At 37.7% G+C, this 26,790-nt stretch overlaps 1 protein-coding gene across 5 annotated transcripts in view; it reads right to left on the bottom strand.

Annotated features, from left to right (window-relative positions):
• Nucleotides 1–26,790, bottom strand: part of pkp4 (plakophilin 4) — a 39,860-nt gene that overhangs the window by 6,379 nt on the left and 6,691 nt on the right. Inside the window, exons 1-17 of one of the 5 annotated variants that reach the window (XM_077199355.1) lie at nt 25,117–25,429; nt 24,914–25,026; nt 19,150–19,184; nt 18,101–18,217; nt 15,541–15,737; nt 14,160–14,592; nt 9,591–9,749; nt 9,263–9,473; nt 8,632–8,764; nt 6,342–6,555; nt 4,230–4,413; nt 3,822–3,939; nt 2,975–3,166; nt 1,596–1,769; nt 989–1,139; nt 655–847; nt 373–457 (exon numbers count right to left, since the gene is read on the bottom strand). In XM_077199355.1, coding sequence (XP_077055470.1) covers nt 373–457; nt 655–847; nt 989–1,139; nt 1,596–1,769; nt 2,975–3,166; nt 3,822–3,939; nt 4,230–4,413; nt 6,342–6,555; nt 8,632–8,764; nt 9,263–9,473; nt 9,591–9,749; nt 14,160–14,592; nt 15,541–15,705 — 2,412 coding nt within the window. In that variant the 5' untranslated portion in view covers nt 15,706–15,737; nt 18,101–18,217; nt 19,150–19,184; nt 24,914–25,026; nt 25,117–25,429. Of the gene's footprint in view, nt 1–372; nt 458–654; nt 848–988; nt 1,140–1,595; nt 1,770–2,974; nt 3,167–3,821; nt 3,940–4,229; nt 4,414–6,341; nt 6,556–8,631; nt 8,765–9,262; nt 9,474–9,590; nt 9,750–14,159; nt 14,593–15,011; nt 15,738–18,094; nt 18,218–19,149; nt 19,185–24,913; nt 25,027–25,116; nt 25,430–26,790 lie in introns of those variants that run through there. The other 4 variants (XM_077199356.1, XM_077199354.1, XM_077199353.1 and 1 more) reach the window with 4 other exon arrangements.

Here is a 26,790-nt window from a genome sequence, read left to right as displayed (position 1 = left end):
ACTAACAAAACCATTAATAAAACTAACTAAAACTAAACTAAAATTTAAAGCAAATTTGAAAACGATATTAAAATAAAAACTAATTTAAAAAAGCAAAACTATAATAACCTTGATCCTAACAGAATTGTTTTTTGTAATTTAAAGACATTAGCTTGTTCAGTAAACCACTTTAAACAAAAATGGTCTGTTTTTCCCCCCTGCTGTACCAAAAAACATACCAAACCACTTAAAAACTGAGGTACGTAGCGAACCGTCATTTTATTTACACATACACCCCTAATTTACTGCTTTGCACTTTTGATCGGATCCTACAAAATGGATTTCATGAGAACATCAGGGTCCCTAACCCCAGCAATGGTTGAGAACATGTACCTTTTTGTAGAAGGTGCGCAGATCTCTGTACTGCCACAGAGTGTTTAACACCTGAGCCGCTGCCTTGACCACCTTCATGGAGTACCTGCAACAGAGAACAAGAGCTCAAACACTCCTGCCCGGACTAGGAGGTCCAAAGAAAGCATAGAGGCTCTCTCTATGTATTTGTTTTAATCATAGTACTTTAAAAAAAAAAGATTTTTAGGTTACGAAACAGTGCACCAACGCCAATGAACATATAAAACTGCCCACTTCAACCAGCCCATAAAAAGAGGTATATACCTCTCCCCACGTCCTCGGCTGATTGTAACCAGCTTGTCGATGCCGCCCGTCTGGGCGAGCGCACGGGCGTTCTCCATATTCCTGCTAGTGACCTCGTGCAGGGCACAGCAAACCGCCGCCACCGTCTCATCCGACAGCAGGGAGGGCCCATTGCCAGGGAGACGGGTCACTAGGTCCCGCATGGCGTATTTTCCTTTCAAAGCAACCGAATTCAGCAAACATTTATTTTAGAAGATGCAATGCAGTTTTTAATGGCCACATAAAACCGACGTATAATAAAAACAGAATGTAAGGCATTGCACTGAGTTCATGGCAATACGTTTAAGTGACTGACCAATGAGCTCCTTGTTCCTGGCGTCCAGAGCCATGTTACGTAGAGCAGTGGCCACAGAGCAGACCACCCTGTCATTATCCATTCTTAGTAGCTCCACCAGAATGGGCAAACCCTTCTCTTTACGTACGGCAGCACGGATGTAGGCCGCAAACTGAATGGTGAGAGAGAGAGAGCATAAAAGAAGGTTAACATTTCAGAGAAGGTTATCACCTATAAGTGCGACCAGTAGTTGCATTAACATTTACTGAATTTTTTTTTTTTTTAAGTAATGAAATCAAAACGTTTTTCTTAATTCTGACTGAAAACTGCAAAAGGATGCTAAAAGGGAAAGCAAATGAAAAAAATTAAATACAACTGTTGCTGTATTAGAACCTTGAAGCTACATATAGACAGATAGTGTGTGTGTGTGTGTGTGTGTGTGTGTGTGTCTGTGTGTGTGTGTGTGTGTGTGTGTGTGTGTGTGTGTGTGTGTGTGTGTGTGTGTGTGTGTGTGTAGGACATATTCTTCATCCACCAACCAATTATAGACATTCATATAATTCAGCTCTATTCTGAGCACTGTGTCTGTATAATTCAGTTTATGGTATAGTGACCACAAGCAGCCTACCCTCCAGGTTCCAGCGGAAAGATTCTGCAGAGACCCAGCCGCCCCTTCCAGCGTGGCTGGGTTGGAGCTCTCTGCCAGCAGAGTGAGGTACGGCTTTACCACAGATGGATGCCACAGCATCTCTGCCCCCTTTGGACTTCCAGAAAATCCTGGAATAGGCCCCACACCATCCCACTGCATCATAGGATTTCACAAACACAAAGAGCGATAGGTTAATTTCAGATCTGAACTTAAGCGTTAAATACAAAAGGAAAAAAAACATTTGTAAACATAAAATTAAATATTATCCATTTACAGTATTTGTATTTATTAATTTATTTTATTGTAATAATTACAATACCAAACTTCATCATATAATGACAATCCATAACTTTCACACTTTTTGACCAATGAACTTCCTGTTTCCAGTTGTTCATTATTACCAGATTTAAATGTAATTTAAATAATTACATTTATTTAAAATAATAAATAAATTTGAAATAACAAAATGAATCAATGATTGAATTTTGTTAGGGATGCACTGAAAAAAACAATTTTTTAAAATTAACTATTTCAAATTTTTTCATTCTTATTTCTTTTTTTTTTGCATAACTGTATCAATATTATACTTTTTAATGAAATGCAATAATGGTACTGAATTAAAAAATAAGCAAATAAAATAACCACACTTTTATTGAAAGTAACACACTAAAATAAAAAATAAACAAAAATAAAATATTTACATAAGAGGAGCGTTCGCATGGGCCGCGAGCAACTGAGCATGTGTTGTGCACAGTGCGTAATATTGAGCGGAGTGTCACACCATGCAGTAATAACGGCTAGAGAGAGAGTGAAATCTGGGCGCTGAACACTGAGGGGCGGGATAGCATATCTTCGGCTGATATTTTCGGACATTTTTCTGTTTCGGCCAAAAAACGAAAATGCCATTTTCAGCTGATAATTTTTTTCAGGGGTTAAAATTCCAGTGTATCCCTATAATTTATAAATATTGCACTCACAATCTACGAATAATTTATCTACATTTAAACATTTTATAACTAATGAAAATGAGTAGTCCTAGGATATAATTAGGTCCTAGAAATGTCCTAGGCTTTTCCCTTTCTTTTTAATATTTTATTAATTTCAATGATTTCCAGGGATAGAAATCCCAATTTTGAAAATTTACTAATGATCTCAGGTTTTAAATGACTGCACTGAAAAAAAATTCCTGTAAATGTATAGCTTTTGGTGCCTCATATGAAACCTTGTGCAAAGCTATTTGCAAAGTGAATTTCCCTCCCAACAACCCCTTATCATTTAATTTTTCTAAAGAGCACAGAAGCCGTTTTAAGCTTCAAAGAACACAGAATCCAAGGATAGTTGATGTAGAGAGAGTTCACCTGCTGATCCTGCCAGGACCTCTTCTTCTTCTTCTTTCTGAGACCCCAGCAGCTGTAGTCGGCCTGCTTACCCGAGCTGTCCTGGCCCAGGAGCGTGTCCAGGTCCTGAGTTCCCATCAGCCGAGACGGAGGCATCTCCAACTCAAGACGGTAAGACAGGTTCCTCAAAGTGCACACACAGTTTTCCACAATCTGAAAACATAGTAAAAAAGAAAAAGGGATAGGAAAAGTATAGTTGTAAAGTCATTGGTCTATGTTAAGATACTTTATGGTAATATTTTGTAATTTTGAAGCTTGACAGTCCCAATTCTCATTATATTAAAAAGTGTCCTGGATATTCTTCAAAAATCACCTTTTGTGTTGCATGTTTAAAAGAAAGTGAAACGGGTTCAATTAAATGAGAAAATTAAATAAATAATAACAATAACTAAGTTTATAATGATTATTATCAGTATTAATAATAAAAAAAGTAAAATAAATGTAATGTAATAATATAATTTAAAAAACATTTTCTTTTCCAGCCAGTTCCAGCAGATGGCATGCTATGACTAAGATTTTGTAAAGAAAGACCCGAAGCCGAACATAGCTGTGGTCCACCACTAGGGGCACTCAATACTATTTGGCCCTTAGAGGAGTGGCATGGAAAACATGTAACACCTTTTTGAGCAACAAGAGCCTCTGCCAGTTCCCAGCTGTCATCGCATATACAGTCTGAAAATTAGTCAAATATCTGGCAAGAGTATATCAAACATGTTCCAAATATTAGCAACAATGCAATACAATGTTGTACATCAGAACTTGATGCTTTTAGATATATTCTGTATGCAATCAGAAGAATATCTCTAACCTTGCTGTCATAATCGGAGGTGTTTACACAGGTTTTGATTATATAGAGGAGGGAATCAATCAGCCCTTCACAGCAACGCATCTGCCTTCTGGCCTCTTCTCCAGCTGAGCTCAGGTTCCTGAGACACGCGCACACACACATCAGCATCATGTGGTCAACAATACAATGTTCATCTGATTCAGATGAATACAGTCATTGTCACAAAGAAATGCAAACAGTGATCATCTCTGAGGTTGAAGAGTGATACTGCTACCACCAGGGATATGTAAAACTATGTATTTTCCAAATCAACTAGTCAGCAGGTTATCTGACCCACTATTGATTAATTGATCTTAACAGGAAGCCCTGTATAATTAGGCTGGTAAACATGACCGGTCATTTCTAAGGGGACATTTGCATGAGACTTACCTGAGGCATCCGGTGGTGTTCCTCAGCACCAAAGACGAGTGCAGTTTGAGTTTCTGGTCCTCTCGTTGAGGGGCCGCACCCCACCCGGAGTGAGGGATAATCACGGTGTTGGTAAGTGGGCCGAGAGCGTCCCGAGCGATCGTCATCTTCACAGAATCACATGACGAAAGGTTCCACAACACACCTGTCAAGATGTAGTAGAATAACATAAAATGCAATGGTATAGTATTAAATGAGAACGACTAGGAGTGCCAATTAAATATAAAATGAAGGAATCTGTTATACATTTATGAATTAAAAGATAATAAATACTAAATTACTTATTTAAACCCTCTGTGGGCACATATAATTGCCACTGGCTAGTAAATTGTTTAGTTTTCCTGGTTGCATTCGCACCGCCAGTAGGAACTCTGAAGGGACTTAAGCCGTGCTTGTTGTTTTGACTCTTTTTTTTTTACTGCGCTGAGAACGCCTGGGCACACAGCGCTCCTCTTCTCCATCTTCATTTGTTTATGATCTGTTTTACAATCCTGTCTAATACGTTATTAGATAGAACTGTTATGCACAGAAAGTAGACAGTAATGAAAAGTTATTAGCTTATGCCGTGTTATTGATGTCCAGTGTTGCTAGCTGAGCAGAAATACATAATCATGCTTCGCTTGGTCCCCTAAAGTTACGTTGGATTTTCTCCTTGGCGTAAAATTTAAGAGGCCCATCTATCACTGTTTTCCATGTTCGTAGAGTTAATTTCTGGATTAAATATATGCTATAATCTGTGTGTTTACACAGCCTTTTTAAAAAATGGCGGGTACTGGTGTTTTGCATGCGTTCGGGCCAATCCATGTACACTAACGTCACTGGTAGTTTCTATAGTGCTGGTTTAGACCCTACTCTGAAGTAGTAGCTAAATTAGTTCCCCCAAAAATTAGTTCCTAGAACTAAAATCATTCCTAGTTCCTGTGGTGTGAACGCGCCAAAAACCGGGAACTTCCGCCAATAGTTCTAGGAACTATGAAAAAGTCTGTATAATGTCTGGATTTATCCGATCAAAAATATTATGAAATAATATTAAAATTTAAAATAACAGTTTTCTTTTTAAAAATATTTTAAAATGAATTTATTCCTGTGATGGCAAAGCTGAATTTCAGCGAATTTCATCTCCAGTCTTCAGTGTCACACGATCCTTTAGAAATCATAAAGACATAAATTGTTTAAACGCCTAACGTGAAATTAAGTCACATAAGTGATTTGCTTGTAATGTAAAAAAAAAAAAAGATAAATAATTACTTTAAATTAATGTTTAATTTATTTCATGTTAAAAAAGTCAGTGAAATGTAACAATACAGTAATGAACTGATTTTTATGTGATTTATGACTTAAATAACAAATTTGAAAAAGAAAAAATGCCAATTACTTTTCTTAATCCTTTAGCCAAATGCTTTAAATCCGTTTAGCGATCAAGTGAAAACATGCCATTGGACAGTTAACAGTAGACGTGGGAGCAGATATTTTTAATTTTAGGGTTTGCAATGAGAATTTTCTCCTTTATGAAAACTCCTTTATGTAGAATAAGAAATTAAAAACACACTTGATCATTTAACATAGCACATTAGAACAATGAGAGACACATTCAGAGGAGTGCAGTAAAACTGTGAAAAGACAGTGGGAGTGCAACAAACAATCCTTCAGATAGAGATCATAAACACAAAATAGTCTCTGTGGTTGCGAGCATGTGTGCAGAAGAGAGATTTGTTTTTGCTGAACAAACCTGCTGCCTCTGTTTGAGAAATGAAAGTGAAAATAAACTCATGCATCTAGAAAACTGCTTGGGAGTGTAGAATTGTCCAGTATCTATCTAGCGATACTTGGATAGAATGTGTGTGCGTGCAAGTTTGTGTCAGCTCAGCTTTTAATCAAAGACTTTGTCCCTCCACATTAATCACAGCCACGAGTTCCATTGACTGTAATCTCTGATCTGAGCTTCTCAGCTCAAACTGATATCACCACAGGAGCAGCCAGTCAGAAAGAGTGAGACAGAGGAAGAGAGAGGGAGTGAAAGAGCAAAAGAAAGACTCATGTCAGTCAGTCATGTGACCCCACACACCCACTCACCGGTTACGAGCTCTCGCACTTCAGAGTCTGGAGTTTTTCTCAACACACGAACCAAAGCTGGGATTCCACCGGCATTCCTCACACACACTTTATTATCGTCGGTGGCTTTTCCGAACACGAGGTTGCGCAGAGCTCCGCAGGCGTTCCGCTGAACTTCCAGGGTTTTGTGGTCAAGCAGATCCACCAGGTGCCGGATTCCCCCCAGTCGACACACCTGGAAGCATACAGTAAGAGTGTGCAAGTGCTTATATTTCTGCCAACTCGCTAAAAGTAGAAACATTTTTCAATAGCATACTAGTCATTTAACTGCGATTTCAAAAAACTGTAGCTTTTCCAGTAATGACCAGTAATTTATTCAACATGAAATGTTAAAACCCTACATGTATCACATTGTTTGCACAAGCAGCTTTGTAGCCAAGCAGACATTTATTCATGTGGATCATTAAATGAACTGTCGTAATGAAATGATTCACTAAAATGAACCAATAATTCACTGGTGTGAGATCATGCATAGTCCCTGTGAGCCATTTTACTTCTATATATATGATGCGTTTGCCCTATTGTCCTCCTTATCACTGACAACACTTGCTTTAGCAGATAAACACTACCTGTTTAAACGTTTGGGGTCGGTTTTGTTTGTGAAAGAAGACCCTTATGCTCACCAAGGCTTCATTTATTTGATTAAAAATACAATAAAACAGTAATATTGTGAAATATTGCTACAATTCAAAATAACCGTTTTCTATTTATATATTAAAATGTAATTTATTCCTGTGATGGCAAAAATGATTTTTCAGCATTATCACTCCAGTCTTCAGTCTCACATGATCCTTCAGAAATCATTCTAATATGCTGATTTGGTGTTCAAGAAACTTTTCTTGTTATTACAGTTGAAAACAGTTGTGCTGCTTAAATGTTTTGTGGAAACTGTGATGCATATATTTCAGTTTTTTTTTTATATAAAGTTGTATTTGAAATCAATATAAATGTTTCTACTGTCATTGTGATCAAATTATTGTGCTTTCAAAAAAGACCCCAAGCTTTTGAGCAGTAGTCTATTTAAAGCTCCTATTTAAAGTAGGTAACATTTGTAAACAAATATTTGTTAAAACTGTCATTATGTCCTGAAAGTAGAATATGAGACAGATAATATGTGAAAAAAATCAAGTTCCTCTAGCTCCTCCCTGTGGTCCTACTGCCATTTGCAGAAATACACCGCTCCCGGTCAGAAACAACCAATCAGAGCCAGGAGGAATGTCTTAGCAGTGTCAATCACGCTCGTGTACGCGCTGTACAGCGCGAGCGCGTACCGTGTTCTTGACTCTCCTGTTCGATCTCGTTCATCCAAATGAACGAATCTTTTTTCGAGTCATTTCGTTCAATCAACGAACGAAATGACTCGAAAAAAGATTCGTTCATTTGGATGAACGAGTTCGAACAGAATCACGAACGTGCATCACAGAACAGAGCAAGGCAAGCATTTGTGCTTATAAAACTTCAAGTTTTTTATTTATTTTTGAAATGACCGATCGTTTCGCTAGATAAGACCCTTATTCATCGTCTGGTATCGTTTAAAGCCCTTTGAAGCTGCGCTGAAACTGTCATTTGGTCCTTGAAACGTTAGTGTCGTATTGAAGTCCATTATATGGAGAAAAAGCCTGGAATGTTATCATCAAAAACCTTAATTTCTTTTCGACTGAAGAAAGAAAGACATGGACATCTTGGATGACATGGGGGTGAGTAAATTATCAGCAAAAGTTTTTTTAAAAAGTGAACTAACCTTTAACGTTATCTTAGTAGCAATTTATAACTTATAGAAAGAGTGCAACCGTATAAGGTTACATGTATTGCAAAATACATAATGGTTTGAGGACCAAGTTTGTAGTCAAAGTATGGGCAGGCCATAGTCAATGTAAAGCATACTGTTGATGTTTTGTCCCTATTAGTGAATGTTCCATAACTGTTTATAATCCGCCGTCATCGGTGGTCCTGCTTACTAGCCTGCGCGTTCACGGCAGGCTCCGCTGTGGGGGAGGAGCTGTGGAGGGAGGGCTGTAGTGCAGCAGAGAGCAAGGGGGTTGGACCTGTAAGTTGTGCTTGTTCAAATTTTCAGGCTAAGTCAACATTTTCTCAAAACTCCCTACTGCAGCTTTAAAATCTGCAGTTATTGTAATGATGCCTCATCCTGCACTACACAGATATATGTCCAAGATTTTTGTCCAAATAAATGTGCATAAATCAACTAAATAATGCTTTATTAAGTGCAGTGTGCGTGTGTGTGTGACCATACCTCTGCCTTTATGCGGTTATCCCCGTAGCAAAGGTGCTGTATGTACGCTGCAGCATTGGCCTGGACAGAAGGGAAATGATGCTGCAGCATCCGGATCACCTCTGGCAGCTCGGGGTCTCTCCAGGCAAACTCCCTAACACCCCCCACAGGCGTACAGAATACAGATGTCATACACACATACTAATATGAAAAATATCTCACATTGACAAATTAATGTTTGCAGATTTAAATTAAATACTCCAATATTTTCACTCATAACAATAGTGTTTACATCTTAGCATCAGGGCAAACAACTAAACACATCAAATCGGTCCAGCTTCTATTTTTTCCCCAATCACATTCGTCATTAAAATATGCACTGCAAATGTGAATGAACACGATCTGGTTTACATTTTCTGTCAAATTCACATTCTGTCTGCAAACTAAACATGACTAAAAATATGATTACAAAGAAACATGCACAATGTTGTGGAGAATCAACAAATATACAAGTTAGAATAATGCGGAAGACATGCTGGGTTTCATTTACAAGTAAATTCTTCATGTTTTAAATGTCAATGATTTCAAAGTTGGTCCTAAATCTTTTCTTTAAGCACTCTGCAACGTTTGTTGGCTCGATTCGGCTTTTCACCTTGGATCTTTGTGAGCACTGTCTATGGAAGGCGAGCGTGTGACGGCGTTGTCGACGGCAGCTGCGTGTCTGTTGTAGTTCGAGTCGGCTTGGCGGTAATGGGCGGGGCGATAGGTGTCAGAGTGCGTTGCCATGGAGCCCATTGAGAATAACCCTCGCTGGTACCTCAGAGTGCTACACTGACTAGTGGTCCTTTGCAAAGTACCAAACCCTGAGTGAGAGAGTTCGCAATACAGACACTGTTAAGATTAACACTGTGGAAACGTCAGACCTCATTCACTGAGTTTGCAAAGACAGCAGTGGTGCGTGAAAGACATTCGGCACATACCTGTATTGTTTCTGGACATAGCGCTCTGGGAGCCGTGCGTGGGGCTCTGGTACAGAGGGTTCTGGAAGGTTCTGTCCTCATATATTGGTGTGACGTGGCAGTCAGGGGAGCGGGCTTCCTGGCCTAACTGGCTGTTCTGACTATAAGAGGTTTGCAAGCCTAGATGAAGATTAGAGAATCAGTCTGTCAATGTCATGAGTTTATACATTAATAAACAACTGACAAATCCACTCTTTTTATTAGTGCATCCAATCAATACAACATTTCTCAAAAAGATTATTCTCTACTGAAAAGATCAGCCTACAATACACACTTAAAAATAAAGGTTCCAAAAGGGAGTTTTTGCAGGGATGACATGTAAGACCTGTTCACTAAAAGGTTCTTTGGGGACCCCAAAATGGTTCTTCTAAGTCATCAAATGTTCTTAATGAAAATTGTGGCATTCACCCTTTTCTTGAATATTTTATAACGGCTGTATAAAATTGTGATATTCTGCTTTTCTTTAATAATGTATAATGGCTTTATTCATTTTTTTGTGATATTCTGCTAGGGTGCAGGATTGTCATAATTTGTTGCAGTATGATGTTGGTTGTTCTAGTTATTTGATGTTTTCATGTTTGTTTTTTGCTTTTTTGTAATATGCATCTAAATGCATCTAAACATGTATATACTGTATGCTTGACTTGTAGAATTTGTTTTTAATCATGTGATGTAGTCATGTAATACCCTGATGTATATAAGGGCCTACTTGTGAATGGTTTGATTGTCTGTTGAAGAGCCATATGGTTAAAAATATCACTTTTGGTGAGAACAACAAGCAAATTATTAATCTACTTATGGAGCGGTGGTGTGCCAACCTTATCCTTTTCAGTGAGCAGTTCTCAAAAGAACAACTTTCTTCTTAGTGTGAAGAATATTTTAATAATCTAAAGAACCTTTTGTGCAGTGGAAAGGTTCCATTGATGTTTAAGGGTCTCCATGGAACCATAGATGCCCATAAAGAACCTTTAATTCTGCAGCATGAATTTCCATCCAGGATGGTTTGTGCAGATTAGGTGCTAGTCTAACTGATTCAATTGTTGTTCATCAGCCATAGATATATACACTAGATGTCGCCTTGGCTACGGCAGTTCATTGGAACAAATGCCTCAATAGAGTCGCCATCATGGAACAGGGGAGCCCCTCCTCTTTAAGCATCAGCGTCAATGTAGGAAAAGGTCTAACGGAAATAAAATCACCATAAATCGTCATGAATGCGATTTTCTAGTTGTTTTGGTTCGTTCCAACGGTCAGACATGTATTTATCATTGAGTCCAGAGAAATTTTTAAAAATTTACAAAATTTCACATTCTTGTGAAATGTAATCCCTTGCTGTCTGGTTTTTAGATTTAGTTCGTGGGAACATCCATACGTAGCACAAAAGTCCGGCATCATCCATGAATTCAGTGTTACCTAGCTACTTCCTATGACAAGACCCGTTCCAAGATGGCGGCGGTTTTGACGCATGCTTAGAACCCGAAAGGCGACATCTAGTGTATATATCTATGTTCATCAGCAAAGTCAGTCTGACTCTGTATAACCAGATATAGAAGAATTAAGTTGTGCTTCACTAGGCAAATTAATCTCATAAGTCTTCAACTGGAGATGTAAGTTGTATTCTATAAAAAGTTTAATTCACTTTAATTAACCACTCCACTGGACTTTCACACCTTTAGATGTATCTGTGAGAGATCATGACCTTGATCAAGTATGAGGCGTATTCAGCCGCAAACAGTTTTTATACTGAAAGAAGGCACTACGTAGTGACATGAATGTCAGTCTGCCTGACACAATAAGAGATACACATACAATTAATTGTGCGATTTAGACGAAATTGCCAAAGGTCTCTCCCACACATAATTTCATGGCAAAAAGCATACAATAGATTTGCTCATGAACGCCTACCCAAAATTGCAAACGCAATTACCCAACTCTTGGAGAATAATTACTGAAACTACAGACAAACCCAAATGCTTAAAGTGACATTGCAGAGTGTGCTGCTCATTAGTGTACAAGTGTTTTAAGAGCTGTAGGGCATGTATTCCCATGCAACCTTGTGAGACTGACATTCAAAAACAGAAGTTTCAATTGCAAACATCTGACCCACAACCTAAGCAGACAGACTTCGATCTCTGCTTTCAAACTATCAGCTGGAACAGACATTCCAGTCAGTATCAATATGCATATTTGGCCATTGCGAGTTTATCACATTAGCTGATAACCATGATCACTTGGTCTACAGTGTTAGTGCCTTCTTCTGTCAGTACCAAAATGTATAATTTTCTATGGCTGGGTAAAAATCTTGATTTTTCCAATTAATGGTGATATTCATTTGAACGATCCTGATACTGATTCTTCAATTTTATTATTCCCTATTTTCACTGTGTAGGCACTGCGTAAAAAAATGTTTTTAGTTCTGCCAAATCTGATTCTTCAGCGCCACGGCAAAGTATGAGTGTGAAAGTGAGTTTGCAGTCTGTATTGAATGTGATGCAATAAAAGTACTATCTAGTCTATTGTGAATCAATGTCTAGAAAGGTCTTTGCAGGCTGCATGCAAAAACAATGTTACCAGTGTAAACAAAGGACTCATTAAGATTCAGTTCTTTTAGTGAAACAAAAACATACAGTGTGGCCAGAAACAAATCACTCTTATAAGCCAGCTCTTTTCATGAATTTCTAAAAGTTACCAATTTGTATCAGTCTGAAATACTGCAATGATGTATAATTTACAGCTCTTGGAGAGAGATAATTTATTTAATATGTAAGCAAATTGGGCAATATACTAAATTAATTAGAATCCAATTAAATCTGAAGAGCCTGTGAATCAGAATCTTGATACCATGTTAAAGAATGATTGCCATATGCAAATACTATAAAATTTACATAGAACTCCAGGGATCTTAAAAGAATACAGTACCATGGTATTGAGCTTCTTTTCCAAAAGAATTCTATTCTGCCTTTGTACAGAGACTGAATTTTGAGAAATTGGGCTCATGGCAATATCATAAGCAAACCGTGAAGCGAACAAAGCTGCACAGCTCACTGGCTTAGAACAGCCATGCAGAATTCAGTGAGTTTGTCTTTCATAAATTTCTAATCACTTCATACATCTCCAAATTCAACAATAGTTTATTCTGAAGGGCCTGGAGTTAAAAGCTTAGTTTTCAAAGGTTTTACATCATGCATGATCTACAGGGAAATACAGCCTAAATGGGGCAGTGGGGCTCATCTGAGGAAGTATACCAGGGTCAGAATGTCAGATTATCATCCGAGTAATCCTACAAAACACTAGAGCACACAAGCTCAAGCATAAAGACATGTGCACGCATGCACACACGCACACACACACAGAAGTCAATATCCATGCAGCTCCAGTTTCATGTGGATGTTTTTTGCAAATGGAATTGAGACTGTAATACAATTTTGAAACAATATACTTTACAGCCCCTAAACTAATGCATCTCAGCACTTTTGATTCACAAACGTATATGCACGGCACGCACAGCATCTTGTAATCAGAGGGTTATGATCATTCGGGTAAGAGCAATTACATTAATAATTTTTTGCACTTTTATGAGAACCACCTAGACCATCACCACGTACAGTCCTCTTTTGACACGTTTATGTCGAGAGATGTGTTAAGTTTTCTTCCTGTGGCTCTTGTAATTTTAAGAGACAGTATGAGTCATAGATTAAACTGAAAAAAATCACATTTCAATAAAAATGCTTAGTTATTCACATTACTTTCCATGTTTTGAAAATTCACCTCATGAGGGGATTTTCAGGAGAGAAATACCTTCTTAAGCCACGAAAGATTTTATAATCCAAACCCAACACGCATACAAACACAGATAAGTGACAGCATTACTAATCCTTGTATAATATAATGCATATACAACGCTAAGAAAGTTTCACACATATCAAATCTGTGTCCTTAAATCCGTAACTTTTCAAGAGTGCTGTAGAAATTGTGTTTGATAGAGTTCTGGTCAGGATGGAGGAGAAAATAATTTGGTGGATTTAAACTTTATAGAATACATTTTATAGAATAAAGTTTAATGATTTAAAAAAAAATCACTGGTTGCTGTTAAACTACTGTTTCAAAGTTTGGGATCATGAACATTTTTGAAAGACGTCTCTTATGGTCAACTCTACATTATTTTAAAAATACAGTAACATTGTGAAATGTAATTTATTCCTGTGACATAATTGAATCCCAGTTGATATGCTGCTCAAGAAACATTTCTTATTAGTATTACAGTTGAAAAAAGTACTGTTTATGAGGCATTTGGTTTGATGAATTGAAAGTTCAAAAGAACAGCATTATTTAAAAAAGAATTTTTTTGCAACAATGTAAAAGTATTTTCTGTCACCATCGATCAATTTAATGCTTCCTTGCTGAATTAAAGTATTAATTTATTAACAAAACAACTTATCCCCAAAACTTAAAGAGGTAGTGTACTTTAAAACAACTCCTAACCTTAACAATAATAACTGTGAAATAGGACAGTTTTAATGTGTAACCTACCTGTAAGGCTATCCGGTCTTGAAAGAACCATCCTCTCAAAGATGTCATAGGCCCGAGACCCAAAAGAAGAGTGAGTGCTTTCATATACACGTGTGTCATGCTTCCCCAGGGTCCCGTACTGCTGAGGCTGAGCTGTCATACCGGACCGCAGGAGAGTTGGAGACCCAGACTCTGACCCCGTCCCGTTTCCATGGCGTCCCAAGTAGCTGGAGTGTACTGGTTCAGGGGCGTGGCTGGAGGTAGGAGGTAAGGTGGTGCCGGGAAATATGCTAGGTAGAGGACGAGGCTCTGAGACTATGGGCGAGCCATAAGGGCTTCCAAGAGAAGCACGCAGAGGCTGGCGGGACGCAGGCGGGGATGGGGTGTAGAGTGGGGATGGAGCGCGAGAGGGAACGGAACTGACTCGTCTCATGACACGCCCACTGCCGCCCACCTGAAAAACATATTACAGACAGATACTATAACCATCATACATACACACTACACTCTATTAATACGGTTACATTCAAAAACATTCAATTCTTTACAATACTATATGTTGAATGATAAATCAGGCATGTGATCAGCTAGTTAATATGTATAATATACTATAAAACACAATATACTATATTAAATAAAAAATAATATTTGCTTATATGAATTAATGTTATTTTATTTTACAGAACAACAAAAAATTACAATACTCATATTTATGGGTACTTAAATACTTCGCTTTCAAAAATTTTACCATAGAGCTTTTATTTTGGCGACAAACAACAGGAAGTTCTAAAAGCTTGTCTTTTGTTGATAGTAAGCGATTATCATTACAAATCTGAGGAGATTTATAATGATCTGTTAAGGAGCCAATCTCACCGCAGAGATGGGCTTCGTGTGAGCAGCATTTACTGCGACCCGAGCCGCTCCGAAAACACCGGAAACATGCAGACACTGTGTACACTACAGGGCACCGCGCTTCACTCTGAACATGCTAACCTATTCTATCGATAAGCCACAACCTTTACCATTTCATAATCGCCTCGACTGACGAGAAACACTAGCCAACTTGATCTTAATAGCATTTGCCGCTTGGCGAGAGTTAATTTTGGATCCTTTCTGATATGCATCCTGTCCCGCACACAGCCCCTAGGTGGCGTCGCTAGCTCTTACAGTGTTGTCGGAAACATTCCGTGAATGAAAGGTATTTGAAAACGCAGCATTTTGCTGTTTAGTTTGTTTAAGGCTATTTCGCGATTCACGTGCGTCATACTTCTCAAGTCGAAAAACGCGGAAGTCCGAATAAACATGGAAAACTTCCATCCCTGATTAAAATATGGTTAAGAACTAATGACATTCGAAAACGGCATGCAAAGTTAGATTAAGTAAGTTATTTGTGTGTTTATACCTGTGCTGAGGCCTGTCCTTCAGCCCTAGAGCTCATGGCAAAGGTGGGGCTTCCACTGGGGGCGGAGCTTGTCGACTGGGACCTCCCTTCTGATCGCCTGGGCGTCACTGTGTTACTATAGTAACCACTCACCTCCTGATATCCACTATCCGAATACGAATTCATTTGAGTCGAGCTGCGTGAGTTTGCAGCAGACCCTGAGCAAAGGACACAGCAAGAAAAAAGCAAACCAGAAAAATTCTGAAAAAAGACCAAATATTTTCTGTTCAGAAATGGTGAAACCTTTGTAGTTGAACTAAATAGGTTAAATACGACTTAAGTTCTATTAATAGAATCTGTGGCCTGTTGTCGATTACCACAGGACATAATGACGACTCGTTCCTCACTTTGTAAAAGTGAATGAACATACTTGGGTACTAAGGCAATACTAGAATTAAGCATGTTATGATACCAGTTTTACTGTAGTATCGGTAATTTGTGCACTTGATCGTTCTTATGCAGTTGCATTATGTAAACAGTTATGTCTCATGTTCATGTAAACAGACAGAACAAAATCAGGATGATTTGCTGTGCCTTAAAGGTACTAGAAGTACTTTTGCTTTCTTTAGCATTGCTTTTCTTCGTTTACAGATACCACAATGGTGTTAGAAGCTGCACTGCCATCTATCGACGTGGTTCAGCACGATCTCTAAGTTTATGTTCCAAGCTCAATATTATGTAAATTACACGCATACGTGTAATTTTTGAAAAGCGGTTTACACAATAATAAATTCCCTTACCTGTCTAAAAAATACTCTCCATCTTGCGTGCGCCGTATTGATGTTTACGCTCGTTTTTTGTTCTTGTCAGTCTTCTTCAGTGTTATAGGCAAGTTATCGATTCCCCGGTTGCACTGTAATAAGCGTGTTCCATTGATTCATTTTCGCTTTCGTGTCACCAAACAACTCTACTAGTGTATCCACAGACAGAGGCGACAGCCAATGAGCGTGAGGAGGATTCTCTCTGACGTTTATTGGAACACCGCGAATCACGTCATTTCAACATGGAAATCCAAGCTACTAGGAAATGCACCTTTAAAATTAATCAAACATCAATATTTACGGGGGCGGGGGATTACTGCTTATTTGTATTTTAAAACTGAATGTTTAGTCAAATAAGTATTTGAGAATATTAAAAAGTAATGTTTATCCAATTGCAAAATAATTGAAAGCTGCAGGTCATTGTTTAAATCAATTTGTTAATATTGATATTCATGTTTAATTATTTCGATAAACAAGAACACATTCGTTTTTGAAGTATTAATGAGTGTTGTTAATTTTCACTTGTTTCACTTGAAAGCTCTAATGTGTACAGTAATGCGCTTAAAGTAGAAGCCTAACAGGTTAGCTGGCTGTGACAAAAATCACATTATGTTAAGTATAACCATAACACTTAAACATTAGAAGCGTTTCCTGGACAAACAGCAGCCACACCATGGTGCAATGATACCATGCTACTGGATGTAATAGTATTTATACAGTACTCTAGTCCAAAGTATCTAAAAGAATGCCATGGTACTACCATGCTATGCCCCTTTCAACCAGCAAAAAAAAAGTAAACCTGGTTACCTTTTCTTGACATAATGAACCGTAATAATAAGACTTTTTGCATGGAGCGATAACTTTATAAACATCAACATTAGTCTTCCATCAGAAACACATAACCAGACTTTCATCCACAGCAATCCGCCTCAAAAGGATAATTAGCTTACGAAATGCAAGTACATCCCAGCTAGGTTTCCAAACACTTTTTACTTTTAGTGAGCATAATAATAATATGAAGTGTTTCTCGAGTAGCAAATCAGCATATCAGAAGGATTTCTGAAGGATGTGATACTGAAGACTGGAGTAATGCTGCTGCTGAAAATTCAGCTTTGTCATCACAGGAATAGCTAAAATGTATTAAAACAGAAAGCAGTTATTTAAAATTAAAATATTTTACAATATTACAGCGTTTTGCTGTATTTTTTTTTTATCAAATAAATGCATTATTGGTGAGCATACAAGACTTCTTTCAAAAACATAAAAAAAATCTTAACCTTTTTCTAACAGTAGTGAATAATTGTGAGACAACACTGGCTGCATCATATAGTAGGCGAAAACCGTGTGTGAAAAATGAAGTATGTCTGAATTCACAGTACTCATAAAAGAGTAGGCAAAAAGTACCTGGGTTACCTTCTACTTCCAGCGAGATTGTGAAATGTGCATATGATGGACACTTTACTATCCCATGAGGCAACTGGGATTAGTAAATGGAGGTAGAGTATAGAACATACTTTTTTTAACAGTCGTGAAGTAATTAGTTATTTAAAAATAAGTACCTACTCGGCTACTCCAGAGAGTATGTGATTTCGAACGTAGCCACTGTTTTCTGTGGTAATCAACAGCAGGCTACAGATGCTGCCCATAGATCATTCGTTGTATTTAACTTGGAACATTCCATTAAAGTATCAGTGTAAGTATAAATTGTTCACATAGGGGTAGCAAAAAGCAATATGGAGTGTGAATGAACAGACCCTCACTTTCACGCAGAGATATCTGTTCCAATTCAGGGGAGTAAAGTGGCCCCTGTCCTCTGACGTCAAATGTGGGCGAGGTGCAACCATCCGACGGCTTGGACACACCTGCACCTGAGGATTCTGGTTACCAAAGGGTTAACACACTGTGAGCATGTTTAATCTAGATACAGTTACCTAGACATAATTACTGGGAGCATTAATTTCAAATGTTCCATCATTTACCCAATTTTAAAGAACTGACAGATTATTTAAAATGCTTTCTGTCATTTTGACGGATTAAAAATAAGGTGTCTTATCTATTGTGTTTCCCTACTTGAAAATCATTCTCAAGGGACAATAATAGGAATTAGAACTTAAGAAAAAGGTAGGAAAGTATAAGCTGCTCTGTGATAATAGACCATGAGAGACGTGAGTGAGGATTTAGGGACTGAAAGAGATTCCAAGTGTAGTTCAGTGGAATTATTCATGGGATGTGGCTCATTATATTGGGTGACCAGATCACAAGACCTCAGTGTCTGTTGTCTTTTTCAGAGCAGAATAAAAAGAAAAAGTCCAGAAACAACAACAACCCAGTAAGACTAAAAAGCTCTTTCCACAGTTTTTGTAATTCAAAATACCAAGGATTACAACGTTATACTGAGCAATGATGTTAAATTTGGCCTTTTAAATTAAATGTTTTGGTGACGGAAGTGATAAATAAACCATCCATGACTTTACTTATATTATTAATAGTAATGGAGCATGACTTTGCTATACTGAAAAGTTGTAGTGCAACTTTAGGAGACTAACTAAAGCAAGAACATAATACCCTGTGCTATTAGAGAAAAGAGAATTTATGCAGGTTGAATCCACCAAATGTAGTGGTGCTTTAGAGTACAAAAATCATTCAGCTCAACCATCTAATGGCCAGTGTTCCAAGCTAGACTATGGGGTGTGTGTTGTACGTATGTGACAACAGTGCTGTCTAAAATGTCAGAATTATTATGTTTACTCATATTTACAACAGGTGACAAAGGGAAATAGCAAGCAGGAAGAGAAATAGACAAAAATACCTGCAGATCTCCACAGAAGAGACTTCTCAGAGGAGCTGAAAAAAATGAAGACATGAGAAAAGATGAAATGAGAGGAGAACAAAGACATACGCAGTGCACAGCGCATCTGAGGCATTTTATGAAATGAGTGCCTTTTCAGTTGATTGTAAAAAAAAAGATTTAAAAAAATTCGATATTGTGTTTAATTGTAAATAAATTGTGCCATCTCAAGCATAATTAATTGATTTGAATATATGTATATATCTGCCTTCAGAAAAGTAAGTGTTGACAACCCACACCATACATAAATAAACACTTTTTTATAGAAAACTATTATGAGTACAGTGAGTCTTAATGTCATGTGATTGTACACCAAAGTCCATGATAAATGGAGCTATTGTCCCTTAAAAGAAAGAAACGATTCCTAAAACCTCCTTTGTAGGTTTGTAACAAATTTGCATAATGCCAACCTATGGTCTTTATTGGCTGCTCGCGATCAACTTTTACTGTTGAAGAGCGCTCGTGTTGTCAACAAATCAAGAAGACGCTGTTTTCTGCGCTGTGAAAGCAAATCCACTTTGCATGCACTTTGCTGAGGACATGGGCTCGATACTGTACTTTACTGATACAGAAAAAAACGACATCATCGTTACTGTTCATTTCACTGTACGGTAATGGGTGTTTTGTTTCTGATCTGCTGTAAGACCAATCACAACAGACTGGGCCAATGAGAGCAGAGCAGGCTCTCGGAAAGAAGGGGTAATCCTTTATCGAACCGTTTCAGACGCTGTGAGAAAAGAGGTGAAGCTGCAATGTACGGTATATTATGAGAAAATGAGAAAATGAAAAGTGTTTTTGGGCTTGGATGCATGTAAACCTATTCCAGGAGACCTCCAAAACAAAATTAGTAACCTTTAAAATAAAATAATAGGGGCACTTTAAAAAACAAGAAACATGATGGTAACAGGGTTGACACATACCTGGGGAAACAGCCTCTCTTTTAAATAATAATACATTTAACTAAAATATACATATGTACATTATTTATATGGAATACACATCAAAATATCTCATCTGTGGCTTCATTCAAGACTCAGTTAAAAACATATCTATTTAACATGTATTTCATATAATGTGACTGTGTGTATCCTATGCGACTGTAATGTGTGTGTGGGTGTGTAAATGTATTGTTATTTACAATGTAAAGCAACCTTGAGCTACGGAAAGGCGCTATATTAATGAAACTTCTTCTTCTAATTAGAGAGATACTAAAGATAATAAACAAGCTTTTATTTTCATGCATACGGCATTTGGCCAAAAAGGCATCATCATGGCAAAAAACAGAAAATGATATATATATTAAAAAAATGCTGTTGTTTTGTTGACCTGTTATTCTTTTGGCATTAGCTATTTATATTTCTAGTTATTTTTCAAACATATGTTTATGAGAAACACAAATGGCATCCGTTTTGTAGAATGACCCATCTCATCTTCCAATAAGTCAATGAAAAGCAAAAAGATACGCTCCATTTGCTTGCCATTAGGAAACCGTTACGAGTGAACATCAATCACATTGTTATTCTACTGACTGTCGCGTTCATCTCTCTGACACAAATTTGAACATCCGGTCCGGTTAATCACAAGAAATTAACACACTTGTGCATTTGTAGGAAGTGAGGGAGAATGCCAAGAATGAGGACATTTGGAGTTCAGGTTGAATAAACATCAGAATGTAGACACCACTGTCCTAAAACAGCAGACAAGTGTCTGCTAATTCCTGCCAAAATGTGTAACTCTCTGCAAAGGAGAGGTCAAAGAACACCGGTCATCAGGGTACAGTGACAGCTGAAGGGGGACAGCAGGAATCCCACGTAGAGAAAGGTTAAAGGTAATGGGTTGCATGGTAGCAAGAGTGCACACATGGACCCTCTTCAAGCAAAAGGAAAAAATGTCCTGTATACTGCGGCAAAAGCCATCTGAAAAAACAGAACAGACACTCCTTCAAACACGAGGAGAACAAACAAGGCAGCTGACATGTGCTTACACACATACCTACACAAAGAGTTCAATGTGGCAAAGCAAGGGATGAGGAAGAAGTGTACTGCTGTTTAACCCGATTGTAAATAAATATTCCTGAAGTTATGGCTGAAGCAAACATCTCTAATTTATCAGGAGCACTCTTTCCATGACATTCATTAAATGAGAAACTTTCACAATAGCCCTAAAGCTTGAATGTGTTTATGGTAAATTGACAAACACCCACTTGCCATAAAAGTAATTATTCAGTGGGGAAAGACAGATGACAGTTTATGCATCACCGCACACTTGTCCTTCATACCGTCACACACCATGAGAAATACAGAACAGTGAATGCTGCGTTTCTGTACAGTATGTACTAGACATGTGCCGGTATTCGGTAATGCGATAAATCGCGGTAATGAATATGCACGATATTGTTATCGCGGGGACTTCGAAATACCGTGAAAAATAATAGATCCGAATTTAGATTTTTAGAACGCGCATCAGCTTATTTTCCATCAACCGCTTAAAAAAACAATGCGTATATGGTGCGCAAAACACGTGCGCACTTTGATGTAAACAATCAGCACATCACATGTATAAGCACTGTGTGAATGCAGTGTGCACTCTAGTCTAATGTAAACAATCCTCACATGGAAAAGAAGCACGGCGGAAGGAGGAACGCTGCCGACTATTTATCCCCCGCATGGCTGCCAACTCTCACGCATTCAGCAGCTTGAGACTCACGCAATTGACACTTTCACACGGTCTCGCGCCACACATCCATTTTCTCACGCAGAGAAAAATCGCGGAGCAAAGAGGACACTGACACCGACAGACTAGACAGAGCAGGTTACTTTTGATATGAAAAAAATATCAGCTCTCAGGTTTTATAACGAAATTCAGACAATAAATACTGTTTTGGTGCTTGTAAATGACGTGACAGATCGCGCGCCTCAGTTCAAGTAAACAGATCATCTGTTACTTTTTATTAAAGATACAGTACAACCCACCGAAAGGTATACGTACTTTCGATCAATCAGTGTTTTTCAACCACGGAATGTGGTCAATAACACTGCAGGAGAACAATTATGTCACAGAACGTTACATTTACCTCAGGAAAGCCATTTAATGTTAGTTGACTATAAGAAAATAGCTATAGAGAGGAGTATTTTGCTAAATATGTGCACTATATTACATATTTTAATATATGTTTACTTGTCATTATATAATTGTTATTATAATGAAAATTACGGCATATTACATTTTTATATTTATATTATTATTATATTTATATTGTATGCATTATATTTAATTTCTCTCTGTATGTTTACAGCATTATGTGAGATATATTTTTTCTTGAGAAAAAATTAAATACAGGCTATCTACTGTAGCCTACCTAATATTTATCCAAATGAGTCAATATTGAATCAAGATTGAAATTAAATCCAATAATTTAATTGAAATCATGAAAATTGTGATTAAGCAATAATACAAACGGTAGCCTCAGTAACTGTACCATGTAAACATTATAACATGTTGTCACTAAAAAATAAAATTAATGTTTTGACAATCACAATTACACATTGTGATGCAAGTTTTTTTTAGATACCCCCAATCCGTCTGTTTCTCTTGTGCAATTAAAATATCGTGATAATACCGTATACCGTGATAAAAGCTCAATCAATTAATCGCAGCATGAAAATTTGATACCGGCACATGCCTAGTATGTACACAGACTACATATACTGTACAGTTGAATGTGTTTTTCACGTGTCAGCAGGGCCGTAGGAGTGATCCATTAAGTGTGGGGTGGAGTGGGGGGGGGGGGGTAAATATGTGGTTGCCACGGATACACTCATATGAGATACATTTGAAAGTTAAATATCATAAAAGTTTAAAAATTAAGCCTAAAACGTCCTTGTGACGATTATGTAAAAATGCATATTTTTGTGCTATGCATATTAATTCTGTTAAATGGAATTAACCATGACTGATTAGCATAAAGGTGGATGCTGGTAGGTGAGCAGTGAGCACTGGCCATAAATACAGTATTATATATATAATTTTTTGCCTTCGCCCTGCACCAAAAAAAATAATTACAATAATTACCTCCTCAAATTTAATTTTGTCATTTAATTTTTACATATGATATATTCATGGAAAATTTCATCTAAAAATAAAAAATTGCATAGGTCTTTCCAAACCTAAATGGTTTTTGTCTACTATGGAACACAAAAGATTTTCAAGCTACATTGTTCCATACAACAAAAGAGGGTTATTCTTGCTACGTAAAACTTAAATAAACTGAAATAAAAGGGAATATATAAAAAAACATTATTTTATTTCAGCTTGTTGTCAAGGCAATGGCATAACTAAAAATGTTCTTTAAGCTTAACTTGAAGAACTAAAATAACTCAAACTAAAGAACAACAAAATTACTATTAGTAAAATTAAAAATGAAACTATACTTAAATAGCACTGCTGAACTGTCAAGCTCAAAAAAATTACAAAAAGGACCATCAAAAGAAAGGTTTGCTCAGTATCCTCCAGTGGTGTCGCAAACCAATCCTGAACATTCTGCTTTAAACATCTGTTTTTTGTATTCCATGAAAGAAATGTCAAATGATGTGTAAAGTGGGTAAATGACAGGACAGTTTTCATTTCCTTCAGTACCATCACTGCCAACTATTAAGCTGTTAACAACCGCACCAGCAACAGTGATTAAATATTTACAAACGTGCATGTTTTGAATGGAAAAACATGCTGAGCAGGCCTCATGGTAATAATGAGAACGCAGTACAGATGTTCTTTTCATAAATATATTCTCTGCCATCATTTACGCCGAACTTGTATGACAAGACAAGCAAGACCCACTGATGTATGACGTCACTGATGCTAAACCTGGTTAATGCATATTCAGGCGCCATATTTGAATGTCTAGACATACAAATGAGCTTTAAGAACAACAGCAAAATGGAAGACTCTCTGTAAATGTTCTAAATTTAAATCTGTTCCTCACACAGAGCTATTGTGCAGTTCGGACACTCAGGAGGTCGTGAGCGATTGCACGTTACGAATCAGTTAACCTGATAATCATTTCAAAGCAGGTGGTACTGTACACGTCTGTACTACACGGCGAGCCGGCGGCAATCACATGAGCTTTCACACTAAACACGGAGACTGGAGCTTTCAATGTTGCTGCTATAGCTTTGGATAGAAAATAAAAATAAAATAAAAAGACGAGTGTACAAATGATTGGGTGTAAAGCAGAGAACAACATAGCCACAACTAGAGAGTGTATTTAGGTGTGTGTGTGCCACTGGGCTGTAATAATATTCATAGATCTAGCCTATGTGACGTGGTTGTGTATGATTTGGCAATAACAGACAGCCTATACACTGGTTAAAATCAGCCTGACACCCTGAATTTTTTAAACATGTTTGAAAATTGTCAGGAGGTGCTTGTAACGTACTCGGCTCGGCTCGAAAGTCATCTCACACAGTAAGAGCCGTGAACATTATACAAGCATCAGCGATTTCCATGCATTTTCTTCCAAGAAAAAAAAATCACCCGCTTTAAAAAAAACAACAAAAAAAACTTATAATTTGGAAATTAAGTCATATAACAAGGAAAAGTAATTGATTGTATGAAGTATGAATGTGGATTTTCTTTAAATCATGAGCTATTCCTTCAAATCCCACTCACAAAGCAAATTAATTTAGGCCTAGGTTTTATCATAGCGTTTTTCAAAGCTGCCTCTTACCTGTCACTCGCAGCACCTGGAGACTCCGCCCCCAGCCTGCATCGTTCCAGCTGATTGGCCACAATCTGTCTCTCTTCTTCAAGTTCTCTGGTAAGCCGTTCAAACTGGAGCTCCTTGAGAAAGACAGGAGGACAAAAGTTTCACCATCACTGCCTTCTTTCATCAAATACAAATCCATAATGTGAGCGCAACACACTTCATACCCATTTCCAGTTACAATGTTAATTTAGCTTCAAAATGCATCATCTTTAAATCCCATTCCTCCTCAACTTCCATCCTGTCACGCTGCTCTTTGCTTCTGAATTCGTGGCCTCTACCCCTCCTCTTGATCTGTCTCTGAAACCTCGGTCTCTGTGTGTGTGTGTGTGTGTGTGAGTGTGTGTGTGTGTGTGTGTGTGTGTGTGTGTGTGTGTGTGTGTGTGTGTGTGTGTGTGTGTGTGTGTGTGTGTGTGTGTGTGTGTGTGTGTGTGTGTGTGTGTGTGTGTGCAATGTGTGTGTTTGTTTATGTGTGTGTGTGTGCGGAGGGTGAGAAGGCTGCACTGTTGGCCTGCCTCCCTCTGATAGAGACAGACTCGTTGATGCAGCTGCCCTTAAAGGAGACACACACTCTTTCATACACACATATAAACAGCCCCACATTGCTGCTGCATTGGCTTTAGTGAGGAGAAGAAATATCACTGTTGTGTCACCGCATATTTTCATGATTGCCTGCCATTGTTACATTGCAACGAAACGATTCTGGAGCATTGTATCTGCTCTGAAATAGATATAAAATTCAGAAAGCATTTCAGGTATCACGCTGCCAAGAACTAGAAGAGGTTGCAATTAATGTAGCCAATGAATAGGAGAGATTATTGAGTGTTGTTCTCCTGGTGAGATAAGTCAGGCAATGGCTATCTGCCTTGTGCCATGCTGTGAGCTACCAGCTGTACCAGGTCTCTTCTATTCAACCTATTGTTCAGAGTGACAATACTTGCCTATGTCCTGATTCTGTCCAAGAAGAGCACAAAGAAAAGACAAGACTTGACCACACAAATCACTGCACTCACACACACACACACACACACAAAGCAATGAATCCATGCAGCAGTTTCTAGTGTCAGAGTGAAACATGTTAAGCCTGGCAATGGGTCAATCAGTTGGATTTTAACAGAGATTCACAGCGTTAATGAACACTATCAGCACTAACAAGATTTGTAATGATTAAGCTAACAGTTTAATTAGTAATTTTCATGACACTGGACTGAGACAGATTTGAAGGCTGAAGCATCAGACCTGATGCAAGAAAACATGCAAATAAGAATTAATGTTAAAATAAATTAAGAATTGTAAACTAAACTAAAATATATATATATATATATATATATACACTGATAATCAAACAATTGTAGAAAAAAAAGAAGAAAATTATTTTCTTCTTTCCTATTTTTATTTGAAGGACTTGCGCTCCCGAGAGCCTCTCTTCTGTTCTATGACATATAAAACAAACGCTTATAATGTTCATGATAATGCCGAATGAGCCATTCTGTACTGTAATGACAATGCGTCATGCAAAGAAAACAGGTTAATCAAAAAAATAATAATGGTATCATATCAGTGTAAATTGAATAACCTCATCAGTCGACATGATGCCAACAAACATCTCTATGATCATATGCTTTCTTAACTGCTGTTCTCTCACCAATGTCATTTTTGTTGAGTATTTATTTTCTCATTAAAAGGAAAGCTTGCAGACCATATTTGCATATTCATCTAAACGTCGCTCTCGGAAGCGTGGACGCCGTCGGGATGATCATTATCAGTATATCGCTGCTAAGGTATTTCAAGCTTCTAACTAAGAACGAAAAAGAACTTTGCCATGAGTCAATTTGGGCTTT

Source organism: Siphateles boraxobius, unplaced genomic scaffold (assembly GCF_051911475.1).
Source record: "Siphateles boraxobius isolate OS27281-9 unplaced genomic scaffold, OSU_SipBor_1 41, whole genome shotgun sequence".
In the NCBI taxonomy this organism is placed as follows: domain Eukaryota; kingdom Metazoa; phylum Chordata; class Actinopteri; order Cypriniformes; family Leuciscidae; genus Siphateles; species Siphateles boraxobius.
The sequence above is the reverse complement of the archived record's forward strand: the minus strand, read 5'-3'. Positions and strand labels throughout refer to the sequence as shown.